General features: G+C 45.6%; 1 protein-coding gene across 1 annotated transcript in view; it reads right to left on the bottom strand.

Annotated features, from left to right (window-relative positions):
- DEGS2 (delta 4-desaturase, sphingolipid 2) overlaps positions 1-4,262 on the bottom strand; it is a 30,073-nt gene extending 25,811 nt beyond the window's left edge. The window contains exon 1 of the mRNA XM_030558774.1: positions 4,167-4,262. Within this exon, the coding sequence (XP_030414634.1) occupies positions 4,167-4,248 (82 nt within the window). The 5' untranslated portion in view covers positions 4,249-4,262. The remainder of the gene's footprint in view (positions 1-4,166) is intronic.
- Between the last annotated feature and the right edge of the window lie 15,633 nt (positions 4,263-19,895).

Below are 19,895 nucleotides of genomic sequence, written 5' to 3'. Positions count from 1 at the left end.
ACAGTAACAGCTGGTTCAAGGTAGTGCCTAGATGCCCTCCCCCTCCCAAGATGAGGGTCTCACTGAGCTATGTGTTTGTACAGTGCTTAAAGAGTCTTCGCCCTGAAGAGCTTACTAACTAGCCAGGACAGATGAAAGGCAGGAGAGAGACGCATTACCCTGTTTTAAAGATAGGGAACTAAGACACAGCAAGATTAACTGAATTGTCTGAAGTCCTACAGGAAGGCTGGCTGAGCCAGGAGTTCTGGGTTCAGTTCCTGAGTCCCACTCTACTGTCTTAACCCTAAAACAAATCTGCCTCTTTTACAAGTAATTTAAGAGCTGTGCCCTATTTCACAGGAAGAGAGAATATCATGAGTACTTAGATTAGCAACAGCTGCCTCCTATAACAATTGCAGCTGATGAGTGTTTTTCTGGAGGTAGCCCCTATAACAAACACATTCCTATATTGCAGCCTTGATGTGGCCATCATGTTGGACAAATCAGAAATATACCTTGTGAAACATGAGTGGAAAGCATAGTGATTTTTGTGGCTTGGCCTACAGCCCTGAAAACACACACCAGAACACATTTTCTTATGTGCTGTCTACCAATATACTCAATAGATTTATCTTATTTAGGAATCCCAGTCAATCTACTCAATGCCTGTTTGATAAATGGAATGGCCAGGCTCTTTCCTCATTCACATAAGAATTTTACTCTCAAAAAAACAACCCCCCCCCCCACTGTCCTAGGATTACAGGTGTCTAGCTTGGGCAGGAGTGGGGAACGAAGGGAGAGAGACAGAGAAGAGGGGCTGTCTTGGGAGGGTGAGCTTCTGTGGCTTGCAGTGTGCAGGAGATCAAACTAGATCAGGGGTTCTCACAAGAAATTTTTTGGTGGTCTCATAGCATGGCCACCAACTCTTGGTGGTGGCAACTCTGACAATTTTTCCTAAAATACTTAATTAACTTTGGAAAAACATAAATGTGCATATATACATGTCTAAATCATTGTAATTTATGTAAAAATTATTGTTTTGCAAACAATAATTGACAGTTGTCTATTCTTTACTGGACCTAAACAGAGTAGAAACACAAACAAGGTGCTTTGCATGTTTTGCTTTTTTGGTTGTTTTTAGACTTGCTAGCTAGTAAGTTTGTTCCTGTGAAAAGTGATATTTGTTAGTATTATTTTTCACAGCAGACTTACTCAGCTTCGGCAAGTTGGGGGAAAAATTAAGAGGGAGGTGTGAGGGGTAGTATTGGAGGAAACAGAGGCCAAGGCTGTGGTGGTGGGTGAACCTGGGGCCAGAGCATGAAACCCTGTGGTTAGGGAAAGGAGTCCACCTCCACATGGATGAAGCCAGAGTCCCACTGCCCCCAGAAAGGTGGTGAATTCCCACTAGTCATCTGCTCTTACACAGTGTTTGTGGCTCCAGAAGGGGACAGGGACCAGCTCTTACTGGTGGGCCTGGGGAAGGGGCTGTTGCTTCCCCCCACCCCAGTCCCATCCCAGCACCACCCACAAGGCTGTGACCGCACAAAAAGCCCCTGGTGGCCGCATTTGAGAAATATTGACCTAGATGATCATGATGGTGCCTTCTGACCTTAAAGTCTATGAGTCTACTTTTGAGGAAGTGTCCCAAGGACCTCATTTTACTACCTAGATTTGAATGTTTTTGAAGTATTATATTTCTGGTGAGCCAATCCTTGGCATGGGTTAAAGAGTAAACATTTACAATAACCAAGGCATGTTGTGAGTCATAGGACATGGGTCCTATGAATTGCTGGCCTCTCTGCCCCAACCTGTCAGACTGTGACCTGGCAAGCCATTCTTACACACCATCAGAAAAGTTGTACCCAGCTCTGCCCTGCAGTACCTGTGGTCTCCATCTCAAAAAAGATAAATTGGTATCAGGAGTGGCTCCAGGCACCAGTGCAGGAGGCAGGTGCTTGGGGCAGCCAATGGAAAGGGGCAGCACGTCCAGGTCTTCAGCGGCTGGTCCTTCCCTCTGAGAGGGACTGAGGGACCTGCTGCTGAATTGCCACTGAAGAATGAATTGGCATGGTAGAGCTGCTGCCAAATGCCACCGATCACAGCTTTATCTTTCCCCTCACCTCCCCCTCACCGCTTGGGGCAGCAAAAAAGGAGGAGCCAGTCCTGAATGGCATTAGAAAAAGTTCAGAGAAGTGCAACTAAAATGATTAGGGGTTTGGGACGGGTCCCATATGAGAAGACATTAAAAAGGGTAGGGCTTTTCAGCTTGGAAAAGAGGAGACTAAAGGGGGGATATGATAGAGGTATATAAAATCGTGAGTGGTGTGGAGAAAGTGAATAAGGAAAAGTTATTTACTTGTTCCCATAATATAAAAACTAGGGGCCACCAAATGAAATTAATGGGCAGAGGTTTAAAACAAATAAAAGGAAGTTCTTCACACAGCCAACCTGTGGAACTCCTTGCTGGGGAGGATGTGAAGGCTAGGACTATAACAGGGTTTAAAAGAGAACTAGATACATTAATGGAACTTAAGTCCATTAATGACTATTAGCCAGGATGGGTAAGAAATGGCATCCCTAGCCTCTGTTTGTCAGAGGGTGGAGATGGATGGCAGGAGAGAGATCACTTGATCATTGCTTGTTAGGTTCACTCCCTCTGGGGCACCTGACATTGGCCACTCTCAGTATACAGATACTGGGCTAGATGGCCAGGACCGGTGCTAGGGTTTTGAGCGCCCTAGGCGGACGGCAATTTCGCCGCCCCGCACGCTGGTCCCACGGTCCCGGTGGAGCTGCCGCAGTGGTGCCTGCGGGAGGTCCACCGGAGCCACGCGAGCAGCCGACCATACGCAGGCACGACTGCGGCAGCTCCACGGGAGCTGCCTGCCTCCCCCTCCGGACACCCTGAACTGCCGGCTGCTGCAGCGGCGCCCTGACCCAGGGTCAGTGCGCCTCCACGGCAGCCCGGGGTTTCCCTGGGCCAGGGGACCCCTGCCCCTGAGCTGCCGGGGCGGCGCCCTGACCTGGGGGACCCCTGTCCCTGGGCTGCCGGGGCAGCGCCCTGAGCCGGGGGACCCCTGCCCCTGGGCTGCCGGGGCGGCGCCCTGAGCCGGGGGACCCCTGCCCCTGGGCTGCCGGGGCGGCGCCCTGACCTGGGGGACCCCTGCCCCTGGGCTGCCGGGGCGGCGCCCTGACCCGGGGGACCCCTGCCCCTGGGCTGCCGGGGCGGCGCCCTGACCCGGGGGACCCCTGCCCCTGGGCTGCCGGGGCGGCGCCCTGACCCGGGGGACCCTGCAGCCGGCAGCCCAGACTCCCTCTCTGTCCCAGCAGCAGCGGCTGCTCAACCATTTAAAAAAAAATTGGAGGGGCGCTTTTTGGCCCTGTAGATGGGCTTTGGTCTGACCCAGTATAGCCATTCTTAGTGATCAGGTGCTCACTGAACATGTCTTGTCTCTACTTGCCCCAACTCAGTTCCTGGCTCTTGACATTTGTGTTACAATTCTGTACAATCATTGCCCAAGCTGCTGCTGTTCAGCCAAAAGGGAAGGTGGATCAGTTCCAGTCTAAAGTAACTTAGCTATTGGAAAACCTGATATACCAATAAGCCAGTGCCTCCTTTGCAAACAGGACAGGAGGCTCCAGTAATAAGAGTTCGCAGGCTGGAGTAGGAATTCTCCTGCAGAACAGGCCACAGCTGACCAGTTGAACCCTGCAGGCGCTAAGCCAGAGCAGTTTGCTGATGATTGCCCGCTCCTGAATGAATCTCCCAGGGTTTGTGCGGGGAAGGGGACAGAGAGCGAGAAGAGGAAACAGCAGTTTAACAAACAGGGCAAGGGAAGATTTTCACCCACAGGGATTCAGAGCCACAGAGGCAGACAAGCTCCCACGATAGCAGCGTCCCGCGAAGCGGCAGGGCAGAGCCGCCCCCTAGGAGCTGCAGCGGCTCCCCGCGCGGGGGACGCAGGTGTCGGCGAGGGAGCGCTGTCTGCGGGAATGGGCGACGGGACCCGGGAGGCAAAGCGGGGCGATGCGGCTCAGCTCTGGGAGTGCCAGGCACCGGAGCGGGATTCCAACAGGCAAAGGGCAGAGCCGCTCGTCGCCGTCTCACTGCGCCGGCAGCTGGGAAGGCAGGTACCTGCCCGCGCCCCACCCGCGGCCGCTCCCCCCTGCCCGCGGCGGGCGCCTACCTAGGATCTCCCGCCGCCGCTGCGTGTGGGGCTGCTCCGTGTAAACCCACTCGAAGTCCCCGCGGGTGACCCTGTTACCCATGTTCCCCCGGCCAGTGCTCCCAGCTCTGCGCCCCACCCCGCGAGCCGGCCCGGGCTTTATACCGCCTGGGCTCACCAGGCTGCCGCCTCCCCGCCCAGTTCTGGGACTGGCTGCTCCGTCCCCGACCAGCTCTTCCTCCCCAGTCAGCGAGCAGGGCTGGGCCCGCCTCAGTCCCGCCCGGCTGCCCCAGCCCTGCCCCAGAGGAGAGGCCGGGTTGGGGGAGCCACTGGGTGAGATGTGAGACAGGCTGGGTTACCCTGGGCCAGGCTGCACCCGAATGGGAGGGGTCAGGAAGCCAGGTGTGGGTGAGACTAGGTTACCCTGGAGTCAGGAAGCCTAGCAAGGGTGAGACTGGGTTAACCTGGGGTGGGATGGGTCGGGAAGCCTGGCAAGGGTGAGACTGGGTTAACCTGGGGTGGGATGGGTCGGGAAGCCTGGCAAGGGTGAGACTGGGTTAACCTGGGGTGGGATGGGTCGGGAAGCCTGGCAAGGGTGAGACTGGGTTACCCTGGGGTGGGATGGGTCAGGAAGCCTGGCAAGGGTGAGACTGGGTTAACCTGGGGTGGGAAGGGTCGGGAAGCCAGGTGTGGGCGAGACTGGGTTACCCTGGGGTGGGATGGATTGGAAAAGGTGGGGTGGCATGAGTGAGACTGCAATGGGCCATGCTGGGTTACAATGATCTGTGGGGGGTGGGCTGCCTTAGGACTGATGGCCTGCAATGTGAAGAGATGGGTTACTGGAAGATGGAGGTGTGTTGAGTTAGAGGGCTGGAAGGATGGGTTGTGTTAGAATGGGTTACGCACAGCTGGGTTGGGATAGAGAGGGCTGGAATTGGCTGGGTTGGGATACAAGGGGTTAGAATGGGATGGATTGGAATGGGTTACATAGATATAGGCTGGGTTGGAATGGAATGATGTGTGTTAGAATGGCTTACACATGCTTGGGTTGGGAAACAATGGGTTGGGATATGTTATATGGAGATAGGTGGGTTGCTATACAAGAGGATGGTTTTTGTTAGAAAGGGTTATATAGGGATAAGATGGGATGGGTTCGAATGGGGTGGCATGGGTGGGTTATACAGGGATAGGGAAGGTTCAGATAGCTAGAAGAGAAAGCAGTGGGCTGGGCTGAAGTGGGTTAACATTAACTGCTTGTGGAATTATTCGTAAGTATTTTGTACTGGGAGAGTTGTAACAAGACTTCACTATAATGAACAGTATAGTTTTAGTTCTTTTATTATATATTTAATACATGAGTGTAAAGAATGCTGCATGACATGTCAAGGCTGATTCCTCACTCTAGCACTTTGAGTGCAGAAGGTAGGGGGCCCGCAAGGATTCTAAAAATTAATACTGGCCACTCCAGGCTGGTATTAAACTCCCAAAGTTTTTTTTCCTCTCTGACCTTGGATGGGTAGATGCTGCCACTCCTCAAGTGCAAAAACCCCTTTGAGAACCTAGGAAGGTGCACTTGGGAATTCCTTCCTGTGAGATACCCTCAAGCCCTTTCATGCCCCTGCCCCCCAAGGGGAAGAGCTGAGAAAGAAAACAAAGGAAATCAGCTGTTGCCACCAGCTAATTAAACAACATGTGCACAAACCTCTTAGGACACAAAACCCAATCCTATTCTTAAAAAAGGTAAATTTTATTAAAAACAAAAATAAATACATTTGAAAACTCAGGCTATTGCTAGATTTTAGAAACCCACTTACAAAAATTCACCATCAAAAATGACCTTCTTGCAGTCCAGCTTAAAGGTTACAAGCAAAACAAAAGCATTTAGGTTTAGCATAGAGGAGTCCACAAGCCATAAAGAAATAAAAAGAAATAAACTTAATAGTGTCTTCCTAGACATTTCCTGATCTACTTACATATTTGGGGTTTCAAACAAGTAGTTTCTAGGTATGATCTGATGATTTTTCATACCTGGCTCAAAGCTTCTTACAGCATTGCTGCTTTGCTCACTCTCTCTGGAGGACAGACAGAAAATAGGGGAAGTTTTTTCCCCGATGTTAATAAGTTCTAGCCTTCCCATTGGCTCTTTTGGTCAGGTGCCCACTCCCTTTCTTTTACCTATGCAGGAAGGCTTTGTAACTCTTTACAGGTAAAGCAAGTAGAGAACATCTAACTGGCTGGCTAGGTGTCTATAAAAGGGACTTACCCCTACCTCCCTTTCATTTATCACAACACAAATTTATCAGAAAGTCAAGAGTAGAAGTTCAGTGGAAGGAGTTCTTGCTACTTGACATTGTGACCTTTCCTCTCTAGGCTATGGTTGTAAATATTTAACAAGAAATAAGTGCTTCTGTGGGGTCATTTCTTCTTGGGGGATTTTGGGTACCTGTAGAATGGACTGTTCACATAACTTAGCTATTACTTCTTTATTACATGGACATCATTTTAATGTCAGATTAATACTATGTCTATAATGAAAACACATCAGGTAAGTTCCCGAGGTCCAGCAATGGCTATTAGCCAGTATAGGCAGGGATGTAATACAATGTTCTGAGTGTCCCTAGCCTCTGTTGCCAGATGTTGGGAGTGGATGACATGGATTGGATCACTTGATTTCCTGTTCTGTTCATTCCCTCTGAAGTACCTGGCATTGGCCACTGTTGGAAGACAGGATACTGGGTTAGATGGACCATTGGTCTGACTCAGTATGGCCATACTTATGCTTTGGGATGTGTGGCGGTTGGTGAGGTGTATGCTACTGCGTGGGGGGTGGGGAGGGAAGCAGTGCCTCTGCATGATTTGTCTAGAAATGAATGTTCATTATAGAATTTATATTGATTGATGGGATAATGATACAGTTTACACTTCCTTATTTGAGCATCTTCTCCCCTATGCACTTGTTTTTAGTCCAGGTGTGACAAATGATCCCTAAGCATTTAATATCACCTCCATGAAAAAAGAAAATATCTTTGAATATCTCTCTCTTTTCCCCAGTGAAGTCCATGCACTTGTTTCAGATGCATGTAAAGCTTTGGAGAACTTCCTTTGAGGAACCTGGCCCAGTGAGAATGATACAAAAACTTAATCCCTGTAATGTAGATAAATACTTCATGTTCACTTCTCCCATGTTCCTGTGTTGCACTGTGGAGAAGTTTGACCTGGAAGAGAACTGGCTCTTCCCTCTTGATAGAGACAGGATAACATTTCTCCAGTCTGCCATTTTCAGGCAGGATTTTCAGTAGTAAGGAGCAGTCAAACCATGATGAATCTATTGCTGCAGCTCCAGCTCTTACTAAGGCATAAGCCAAATATTTGAACACAATTGATCCAGAACTTTTGTCCTCTTAGCTTGACTGCATATTTCTCCATCCTAATCTTTCTTCATAAATCAGTTCCTTGGCTTCAGCCTCCTATTTGAGTCGATCTGCTCTGAATTCCATCCAGTTTTTCAGTATCTTTCTGGAAGTAAGGTTCCCAGTACTGAATTCAGTATTCCAGGTAGTTAGTCATACAGAGGAAGACTACTGCCTCACTGCTCCATCACTTGATGCCTCTCCACGTGCAGCCCTGAAATTATATTGGATTTATTATTGTTATTCATAATTATTATTAGGGCTGTTGATTAATCACAGTTAACTCATGCGATTAACTCAAAAAAATCATTGTTAATCACATTGTTAAACAATAGAATACCAACTGAAAAACTTAAATATTTTTGAAAAGGTAGAAAAACCATCCAAATATATTGATTTCAATTACACAGAATACAAAGTATACGCTGCTCACTTTATATTATTTTTGATTAAAAACATTTGCACTGTAAAAATGTTAAACAAAAAACAGTTTTTCAATTCACCTCAGACAGGTACTGTAGTGCAGTCTTTTTATTGTGAAATCATAACTTACAAATGTAAGTTGTTACATAACTGCACTCAAACAATGCAAAACTTTAGAGCCTACAAGTCCACTCAGTCCTACTTCTTGTTCAGCCAATTGCTAAGACAAACAAGTTTGTTTACATTATAGGAGATAATGCTTCCCACTTCTTATTTACAATGTCACCCAGACAGTGAGAACTGTCATTCACATTGGACTTTTGTAGCCGGCATTGCCAGGTATGCTAAACATTTGTATGCCCATTCATGCTCCAGCCACCATTCCAGAGGGCGTTTCCATGCTGATGATGCTTGCTAAAAAAATAAATAATGCGTTAATTTAATTATGACTGAACCCCTTTGGGGGAGAATTGTATGTCTCCAGCTCTATTTTACCTGCATTCTGCCATATATTTCGTGTTATAGTAGTCTTGGATGATGACTCAGCAGATGTTGTTCAATAACACTTTCACCGAAGATTTGACTAAACGCAAATAAGGTATCGCTGTGAGATTTCTAAAGATAGCTACAGCACTCGACCCAAGGTTTAAGAATCTGAAGTGTCTTCCAAAATCTGAGAGGGATGACATGTGGAGCATGCTTTCAGAAGTCTTAAAAGACCAACACTCCAATGCAGAAACTACAAAACCCAAGCCACCCAAAAAAAAAAAAAGAAAAAAAATTGCTGGTGTCATCTGACTCAGATGATGAAAATGAACAGGCATCAGTCTGCACTGCTTTGGATTGTTATCGAGCAGAACCCATAAGCATGGACACACGTCCTCTGGAATGGGGGTTGAAGCATGAAGGGACATGACTCTAGCTCATCTGGCATGTAAATATCCGTAACACAGGCTACAATAGTGCCATGCAAATGCCTGTTCTCACTTTCAGGTGACATTATAAATAAGAATCAGACAGCATTATCTCCTGCAAGTGTAAATAAACTTGTTTGTCTGAGCAATTGGCTGAACAAGAAATAGGACTGAGTGGACTTGTAAGCTCTAAAGCAGGGGTTGGCAACCTACAGCACACATGCCAAAGGTGGCACGCAAGCCGATTTTTGATGGCACGCAGTGGCAAGCTGAGCAGCTCAGCCCACTGCCGCTCTAAGGTTCTGACTGCTGCCCCATTGCCAGCTGGGGTCCCAGCCACTGACCCCACTCAGTGCCTGCTCCTGGCCTGGGGATCACCAGGGAACCCCAGGCTGAGCAGGCCAGCAGCTGAGACCCTGGCTGGCAGGAACCCCAGAGTGGTGGTAGGCTGAGCCGCTCAGCCTACTGCTGGCCTGGGGTTCCATTCACTCAGCTGGTGGCGGGCTGAACGGGGCCAGCAGCAGGCTGAGTGGCTCAGTCCGCTGCCAGTCTGGGGCTTTGGCTGCCAGGCTGGGTGAGCAGAACCCCAGGCTGGTAGTGGGCTGAGGGTGGCCGGCAGCCAGGATCCCAGCTGGCAGGAGCTGGTGGATGGAACCTCAGCTGGCTGAAGTCAGGGTCCTGGCTGCTGGCCCTGCTCAGCCCAGACCAGCAGCAGGCTGAGCAGGGCCTGAGATCCTTGTCTGGGGTTCCAGCCACTAGCCCCACTCAGCCTGCTTCCAGTCTGGGGTTCCATTCACTCAGCTGGCAGCGGGCTGAGTGGGGCCGGTGGCCAGGACATCAGACCCGCAGTGGGCTGAGCAGGGCCAGCAGACGGAACCCCAGACAAAAATCACACTAAATTGATAAGATCTGCATTTTAATTTTATTTTAAATGAAGCTTCATAACTTTTAAAAAACCTTATTTACTTTAAATACAAATAATGGTTTATTTATATTATATAGACATAGAGACCTTCTACAAACATTAAAATGTATTACTGGCATGCAAAACCTTAAATTACAATGAACTTGGCACAACAATTCTGAAAGGTTGCCGACACTTGCTCTATAGTTTTACATTGTTTTATTTTTGAATGCAGTTACATTTTCGTACATAATTCGACATTTGTAAGGTCAACTTGCATGATAAAGAGGTTGCACTATAGTACTTGTAACCGGGGAATTGAAAAATACTATTTGTTTTGTACAATCAGATATTTGTAATAAAATAAAGTGAGCACTGTACACTTTGTATTCTGCTATAGTCGAAATTGAAAATGTAGAAATCAAAAATATTTAAATAAATGGTATTCTATTATTGTTTAACAGTATGATTAATCACATGATTTTTAATCATTTCATAGCCCTAATAATATTTATTTTTTTGTATTAGCCATTGCAAATTCTTGTTTACCTTACTGCCCACCTCCTCCTCTGGAGGTCTTTCAACAATATTGCCTTCCAACTTACTCCTTACTATTAAATATGCAGGTTTTGGATTCTATTTGCCCAGATGTATTTGCTTGCATTTTTCCAAGATTTTGTTTTGTTAGGTTTCTGTCCATATTTTTAATCTCTCTAGATCCCTCTATTTCCCTGTCCTGACTGGCATCTACAAGCACTCCCAAAGTTACTATAAATCTATACAATATATGGTGAAATCTTACCCTCAGATACAGATGCCTACTCCCAACTCCCAGTGAAGACAAGGAGAGCTGTATGTGCCTCTCACATGGAGGGATTCAGCCCAAGGTAAATAAGCCACAATAGAGAATTTTAGTCATCTGTGAAGAACAGTATAGTCACACCACTGTGTGTAAGTTGGTTTACAGGAAAGTGACAGTATTGGACAGTCATGGGGAATGAAGTCATATACTTATATATAGAACAGCTGCAATAGTGTTGGATAAAATTCTCCAGACTACACTGCTCTACAGCCAAAAATGCTTCTGAAATAAATGTAGTCCAACTTTACTAATTCTGGGTCACTGAGAACGAAAATGATGCTTAAAATTGTTGATTGGTTCTAGTTTTCAAGATATGCTATTGGGTCAGTATATACGACCCTTGACTTGGGAATGGTGGAGGATAAGTGAGTTATATAGGGAAGGGATCTCAATTTAAACCAGAAATGACTAAAATACATCTTTGACTGGATCTATGAATAAATCTATGACTGGGTTTGGACAGTACTTGCTTTTTAGGCAAAAAAAGAATGATGCAATCTGAAGCTGGTATTGCATCATACATGATATGAATTGCATCATGTTATTCCTAGAAGTCATGGATGATGCAATCATCACGAAGCTTACATCACTCTGCTGAACAAATTGCCCTAGATCAGCTCTAGAAATCATACAGTGTCGTGCTCATTTGTCAGTGTTTGATTTTGCAAAGGGACACATTTCTGTTTAGCCAAAGTGAGCAGAGATGCCTCGTACTTGTGTGAACAGTGCAGATAACTTCTGCTATGTTTGTGGTGAAGTGACTTTTGCATCACAAAAGCGCAGTATAACCACTGTGGTTAAGAAAGCCTATCACCTTTATTTTGGCTGCAAAATTGGAGATCAGGACAAGAGGTGGGCCCCACACATAGGCTGTAACACTTGGCCAGTGGTTGAACAGGAAAAGGAAATCTATGCCTTTTGCAGTGCCAATGATTTGGAGAGAGCCAACAGATCATACCAGCAATTGTTACTTCTGCATGGTGCCTCCAGTTGGGAAAGGTGCGTTAAAGAAGAAAAAGTGGACTGTGCATTATCCAAACATTCCATCAGCTATACACCCAGTACCCCACGGAGAAGGGCTGCTGGTTCCTGATGCACCAGAATCACTCTCACTTGAGTCAGATGAGGAAGAGGATGAAACTTCTGGTCCTGAACCATCAATGTCACAGGACCCACATTTTCTCCCATCCTCCTCCTCTGAACCACACCTCATAACACAAGGTGAACTAAATGACCTTGTCAGGGATTTGGAACTACCCAAGAGTAAGGCAGAGGTGGTGGGCTCCAGACTACAGCAGTGGAATCTCCTGGCAGGCTATTAAGGCAAATGGGGCCCATCAATGCTTGCAGACTATTGCTGGACAGTGACAAGAGATGCTCCATTTAATGAATACAAGAGACAAGCCAAGAAGCGCTGAGTAGACACTGAATAGGACTAAACTATGTACATAATAGTTTTTTGCCTTTTGTTTCATCAATTTATATAACCCTTTTGCTGATTTTTAAAGTGTTACATAAACAGGACAGGTGAAATATCTTCATGTAAAGCAACCAAACACATGAAGACCTAGGTTTACAATTTATGATTAAAACTCTACTATCTACACAATATACATAAACATAATATTTAAAAACTTAAATATCTTAGAAACAGTAGCCAGTGTTTTAATTGTCATTTGACTTCAGCACATCAAAATACATAATAAATATCACATTTTATCTCTGAAGCAGACGACTTCTCAAAAATTGTAGACCAGTGCTACCCAATCAATGTGCTTTAATACCCACCTTAAAGGACTACTCCTGGAAGTGAGAGATGTGTGTATTTGCCAGACTCGTTCAGTCCTTGGCCTCTTTGCTGACAGTGTCCACAAGGCTAAACTTTAAGTCCATTAAGGTGGTGATTACTGAGCTATTGATGACTTTCTGCTCTGTGATCACCAACTAATTTCACATGTAACCCTTCTGCCAGGCCGAATTGATAGCAGCAAGGGCTGGGATCAATACATAGGGGTCCCTTCCCTACAATGGAATGCAAAACCAGCTCGAGCCCTCACCCAGTGACCTGGGAAAATCTTACACACCCCCCTGGGCGCCTCGAAGAGGCAATACTTCCCCTCTCGCAAGCACGTCTTGATGTAGCAGGAAAGGTTTAATTACATGAGATAAACAACAAGCATTAAATTGGGAAAACCTCAACTAGAGTTCATAGACCAAACCATGAGCAAAGACCCACCCCAGGAAGTTGGGCTGTGTCCTTTTTCCTGGGCTCTTGAGTCCAGCAATCCCCCAAGTCACCCCAAGACTCCAAAGTCCAATACCTCAAATGTCCCTAGAGTCCAGCAACCCAAAGATCACCCACAGTCCCAAAAGGCCCCACAATCCAAAAGTCTCTGTCCTGGGTCAGTGCAGGCCCAGAGTTTGAGAGTCTATCTGCAGAGGTCCCCCCCACCAGCCTGGGTAGAAAGGGCACCTTACGTGGTCCGGGGCTAACTGCCCTGCCTCTCCGTGGGGTTCTGCTTCTACCTTCTCCACGAATTGCTCTGTTCTACCAGCCACTCCACTCTGCTCCTCCAGCCATCCTCACAAACTGCTCTGCTCTGCCAGCTGCTCTGCTCCATTAGCCGTCCCAGGATCCACTCCAGCCGTCCTCGTAAACTGCTCAGCTCCGCTTGCTCTGTGGGCCGCTCCACTTGTCCCACAGCTGCTCCGCTCTGCCAGCTGCTCTGCTCCAGCAGCTGTCCCGTGATCCGCTCCAGCCAGCCCCACAAACTGCTCAGCTCTACTCACTCCGTGGCTCCATGAACTACTCTACTCCACTCTGCCAGTTGCTCTGTTCTGCAGTATATCTTCAGGCTTCCCCACTAGTTAGCACGGTACTCAGTGCTCTCAGCTCAGCAAGTCCAACTCTTTAGTGATTTCAGCTCACAGTAGGGGAGCTCCAGTGCTAGTGCACCATTAGCCCAAAGTGAGTTCAGCTCAGTAACCTGTATCTAGATTAAGGGAATCAAAAATCAACTCTGACATTCCACAGTGGAGAGAGGAGTAGGTGGAACTGGTGCTTCAGGCTCACACAAGGGGTCTACACCGCCAGATACAGATACCTGTCCCCAGCCTCTCTCAATTCACTGGGTTTTGGAACCCATGTCCCTTGTCTAGCAAGTGCTACTTAATTAATGTTGAGACATCTCTGGCATAAAGCAGTCTCATAGTTCCTCATTCACATAATCAGGATGACAACACTTTATTCCTCCTGCCCCGATAACAAAGAAATTGGGGTTCCCAGAGCTGTCAAAATAACCATCCCAGGCTGCCGTGGGCTATACTAGGTGGGGTAGGTGTGCCAATGCAAATACCTAAAATTCCTTTCCATGCTCCCCATAATTCACCACCAGATGTCAGGTTAGAGCTCATCCTGACTCTGCTTACACACAAACCATAGAACAACTTTACATAGTTTACTGACCTGGGATCTAGATTTGGTTCTGCAACATACAAGCAAAAGACTGTGTCCCATTAAAGAATCCACTGAGTTATCCAGTCACATCTGCATGTATCTCTCTCTGTTATGAATGTGTCTTGGAGTATTAGCACAGCTATTTTGATCTACTGATTAACATAACCATTTTATTAGAAATGGTGTTCTAAAGGCTGTGTGATGGTTGAAACAGCACATTCGAAAAAGTGTTCAACATAGTTGTTTCCTCTTATGTACACAAATTATTAATATGCACCTTGTGAATATGGGGTATGGAAAATCGTGTTTCAGATATTCATTCTGATCAGGCTATTTTGCCTTTATTAATACTTATCCATAAGTCTAAGCATTTTACAAAGGCAGATAGGTATCTCTAAACCCATTGTACAGGTGGAGAAATGGAAGCATGGAGAGGGGAATGACTTGACAGAACTAGAAATTCATCCTAGCTCTCCTGATTCCCAGTCCAGTGACACAGAGGCAAAATCATAATATCAATAATTTTCATCATATCAAGTAATACAAGATAATTTGCTCATTCTACTTAAATAACTGCTGAACTTCCACTTTTCCTTACACTTAAACTAGCTTCCTTAAGCCACACTTTGCCACTGATCTGCACCTTGAACTCTCCACTGAACTCAACAGGTAGTTCTGAAGAATTGATGGCAATATAAATGGCCATTAGGGGATTTTTTTGTTTGCCATGTAAAATACTCTTTTGATGGAATTCTGACATCTAGTGGTCAGTTAGATTAATCACAAATGAATTTTCTATAGATACTATTTAGTAACTCAGTTTTCTAGATCTGAATTAGTATTCCTTGGCACTTCTAATTAGAATAATTCTTCCTTGACATTAACTGTTGAAAATTTTAACAGAAATTCCATTATCTAATCTATCTATAATGCGCTCTATCACAATAGAGTCTAGACACAGAATTAGAGAAATATATCGGTAAAACAGCAGTGCTGGGCTTTAGGGTGAAGGCAAGTGATTGTAATTCACTCTCTGTTCAGTCCACAAATGATATCTGTTTGTTAAGGGGGCAACTAGGAGAGCAGATCCTTTAGTTCAAGATGCAGAAGCTTCTGCTTTAGCCCTGGAGGTACCAATTCAATCCCCAGTGAATATCAAAATGATGATTCTTATGTGATGATATACCCGAAAAGGGATACATTTTTATTCTTAACCTTTTCTCATCCAGCAGAATTTGGCTCAAAGACGGATTTTAGCACCTAACAACAATGCCTAGATAGATAGTTTTATTATATTAGTGAAATCCTTAAAGTAAAACCTACACTAAAGGACAGTTTTCAGAGTCAGTTTTTAAGATTAATCTTAACTTCTTTTTGGACTGGCTAATTAACACCCTCTCTTTTCTATGCCTCTGTTAAGTCATGATTGTAGGGGATAAATGAACACCCAAATGGACAATTCTGTTCCCTAAAGAATTTCTGTTTATAATAGAAATTTCTTGACTTTACCATCTAAAAGTTTTAGATCTTTTTGCAATGAATTGTTTAAAATATTTTAGAATGGCCTGACCTTTATCCCAAACTTTGCTGTAAAACTGCATTAGATAACTATAGCAATTAACAGCATAAAGCATAGGCAGCAGGAAAGCCATCTGTATTGTATTGGGATTGGAAATAATTTATTTTACATAAATACTACTCCAATCTTCTAATCTCATTCTCTTTCTCTACCACATCCAAAACAATTACAACCTTTCTGAAGATGGGTGGCTCTGTAAAGCATTTTGTTTTGTTCAATGTTAGGATTTGTGGTTATTTTCTCAGTCGTGTGAGAGATTTGCTGTTCCGTACTATAAGCACTGAGCTATGATGGGGAATGTAATCATGGAGCAATTTTGCCATTCTGAGATTTCAGGAACAGTTTTACTTTGATCCCAGGGTTCAAATATAAACTGTTAATAAGCCTCAGACAGGTATTCTTAGCTTCTAAAGCAACATTATATATAAATAGATATTAATATTCCCCAATTATGAATATACATACAGATTATTCTAGTCTAATTGGTTGTTTTTCACATTATTTATCTGTATGCATTATATTTACATTTGAGGCCAAAATATATATGTCCTTAAACACAGAGGGTATAGTCCACAAAGCAGTGTAGGCAGCTACATTCCAGAATTAGGCACCTGCTTCAGTGGCATGGCACCACTGCGATCCCAAAAACTTCTGCTTGGCTGCTGCCTAACCCAATAGACCTCTAATTTTCCATTGTAAAAGTTCCCTAGGTCACTAAATTATAGACTCTCTCCAAGTCTAAAGTTTGCACACTGATGCATCCCTCTAGCTGCCTATGTCTGGCACATTTTCAGTATAGCCTTTTGAACTCATAGATCTCACCTCTGTCACATCCTCCCTAGAGATTTTACATACAATCCTGTATCACAATAATGGCTTCCAAGCATATCGCAAGAAATTGCCATGTGGTACAATCCTCTAACTATTGAGCTATGGGATATTGTGCTGTAGGGCTCCCTCAGTGTAACTTGTTGAAGCAGTTCTACTGTAGATAAATAATGAAAGAGTGATTGGAATAGGGGGACTGGACCTGACCCAGGGTCTCACACTTCCCAGGTGGGTACCCTAACCACAGATTACAGTCTCTCTCTAGCTCTTGTTCTGGCCTAATGACTAAGTATTTAATGACAGTGGAACACTCATTGGGCCAGAGAGCAAGAGAGAAAATACTTGTGAGACTGACACTGTGGTCCAGGAGTTAGAGCACCAGTGTAGGAGACCCTGGATTCAGTCCCTCTGCCTCAGTCACGCTTTCATTATTGATAGTGAAATGGCTTCAACAGGAGAGACTGACGGACTCTCTATTTCAGAATATCCCATAGCTCCAGGGTTAGAGAACTTTAATGAGAATGGGGACAGCCCTGTTCAAATAATTTCTTCTCCCTCTGGCAGAGAGAGGGGGGAATTGAACTGAGTTGAACCATTGTGCTGAAAGTTATTAGATGGACAGTGGCACTACCACCTCCTTCTACCTTAGGTGGCTCCCCATTTTGCATGCTGGTTTTTGTGAATTGCTGTGATGTTGCACTCTATATGTTTTATGGAAATATGCTAATGAGTGTGAATATAATGTAACTTGAATATGCTTTATGCAAAAGGTCTCTTGTAAGGTATAGGCACCATGATGCTCAGCACTGCAATGCCCAATTCCCTTCATGGATTTCATCTCAAGAAGCCAATTTAACAAGTAGTAAAAGGAGAATCAGTTTTCATATATGTTTCCACATCATTAGTACTGGCAGATTATGCTTTACTCTAAACTGGAGAGTGAGGAATAATCTGTCAATAAAAATGCCTGTTTGTACTAACCAGCTTCTGTTTCCCTGCTAATTCATGATGTGTTAGGTTCCATTGATACACTAGCAGATTTTGTGCTATACACACATTTTCAGTCCTTCAGATAATTGATTCCAAGTAACATATTTCATCAATCATGTGAACTCAGAAATTCTCATCTTCTCCCACCCCCCAAAAGAGCCAGCTACCTTGTTTGTTGGTGTATCCATATGTTTCAGCTGGTAGAGGTGGGTTGCTGTCAGAAAGAATTCTATGGAGAGTCCAGACTCAAAAATATGTTTGCCAGTCACAGGGAACTGTATGGTGCTTATTCAGCTAAATCATTTCTCCTGAAATGATTAGAAAATCTGGGATCCCCAATGGATAAGGAAACAAGGTCAAGCTCCGATATTCCCCTTTTAATATTGATGTTGGATTTCCTGTGTAACTTCACTACACATCATCAGTGCTTTGGCACACAGTATGGCAGCATCCACTGGGCCACATCAGGCCCTGGTGGACCTACACTTGCAAAAGTATCCACTAATTTTCAGTATTCAGTGTGAAACACCTAGGATCAAGTTTTCAAAGCTGCAGACCACTTGGGATCTGATTTTTACAGGTGCCTCAAAGTGAGTGCCCCAAACCTAATGCACTCAAAATGAGTGGGCTCTTTGATGTAGAGTTCATGGCCTGTTTTATTCTAAGGGCTATATAGCTGAAGACTCACTGCTTTTCGGGTTGGACTAATAGAAGAACCAAAATCTCTAAATCCTGCTCATCTGAAGGACAGATTTCTGAAAAGAGAGGCTTAGGTAAGGTGCAGATAAGTGCTTGGTTTTTGAGACTGGCTGGTCAAAAAAAAAAAAAACACCCCACCAATCAGGGACTGAGCTTCAACTGGAGAAAAATCTCTCTGCTTGGAAACAGATAATGCTTCATCACAGAAACAATTCCACCTGGAAGTGCTCTACAGATGACAGTTAGCCTACAACTGTATAGTGGTTTTCAATTTGCCTTAATATGAAACTGCATTGAATTCCAAAGGTTATGTTGCATTACAAAATCCTTTTATATGGATCAGGACCCCATTGTTATAGGCTCTGAATAAGCCCAGTACAAAAAAGACACTTCCCATTCCAAAGAGTTTATAACCCACAGCTGTTTCTTGAAAACTGTTGGCATTTCTAAATGGGTGTTTCAACAAAAAAATATTAGCACACTGAAAAGTAAGCTACACATATATTTAAATACTTTTCATGCTTAGAATTGTGTGTGATAATTTGCTAAAATACCATTTCAATTATGTGTGACAGCTGTTAGCATAAGTATTCACTTTGTGTTAACAGGCACAGTACTGTATATATTGTCTAGTAGAAACATGATTAGTTTGTGCAAGGGTCCAGTGCTGGGGCTTGCCCCTCCCAGGCGCGGTGGGGAGCCAGGGCGCCTCCCTATAGGCAGCAGTCCATGCAGGGCCCAGACCCATCAGCAGGGGCTGAGCAAATGAATAGTCTCTAAGCAATTCAGAGTCCTAGCCCTTCAGCAGGGGCTAGAGCTGACCCAGGGTCTATAAGCCCAGCCCTGGAGCAGGGGCGGGGCAACAAGCAGCTCTGGCTCAGGGCCCTTCAGCCAGGGCTGAGCAAGTACAGAGTCTATAAGCAGTTCGGGCTCAGACTTTTCAGCAGGGCTGAGCAACACAGTACCTACGCCCAGTCCTGGGGTGGAGCAGGGCAGTAAGCAGCTCACAGCTCAGGCCTTTTTCAGCAGGGCTGAGCGAACACAAAGTCTCTAGCCCAGGCCCTTGGGTAGGGCAGTGCAACAAGCAGTTAGGCTCAGGCCTTTCAGCAGGGGCTGAACAACAAGTGAACAGTAGCAGTCTGTAAAGCCCAAGCCCTGGCTCAGGGTGGGGCAACAAACCCAGGTAAGGGTCAGACCCTCAAGCAGGGGCTGAACAGCAAATTAAACAGCACAAGAGGCCTCCTCAGGCCAGGCGGAGTCTGCCACCCTTGGACACAGGCCCTCCCACTCCACTGCATCCCAGCCCGGGGCCCTAGCAGTGGCAAAGGTTCACTGCAGTCAGTGGGGAATCCTGGCTGCAACACACTGACATTGGTTCAGGGTCCCCTGGGCCACTTCCAATCTCCCCCTCTCTAGGTACCTGTCCTTCACTGGCATCATCCAACAGGTCCCAGACCATGGGTTCCCCTGGGTACCAGGCGTAGGGAAAGCTCAGGCCAGCGCTCCTCCAGGTACCGGGCATAGGGCAGGCTAGGCCCAGCAGGAGCTCAGGCACCAGCATCTATCCTCTCCAGCAGTCTGTGGCCAACTGAGCACTGAGGCTGGGCTTTTATACTTCCTGTCCCCACCCCCCCACCACTGAGGCACCTGTTCTGGCTCACTCCTCTCAGGCACGGCGGGGAGC

The sequence above is a fragment of the Gopherus evgoodei genome, chromosome 4 (assembly GCF_007399415.2).
Source record: "Gopherus evgoodei ecotype Sinaloan lineage chromosome 4, rGopEvg1_v1.p, whole genome shotgun sequence".
NCBI classification, from domain to species: domain Eukaryota; kingdom Metazoa; phylum Chordata; order Testudines; family Testudinidae; genus Gopherus; species Gopherus evgoodei.
Note: the sequence above shows the minus strand (reverse complement) of the source record. Positions and strands in the feature narration are given on the sequence as shown.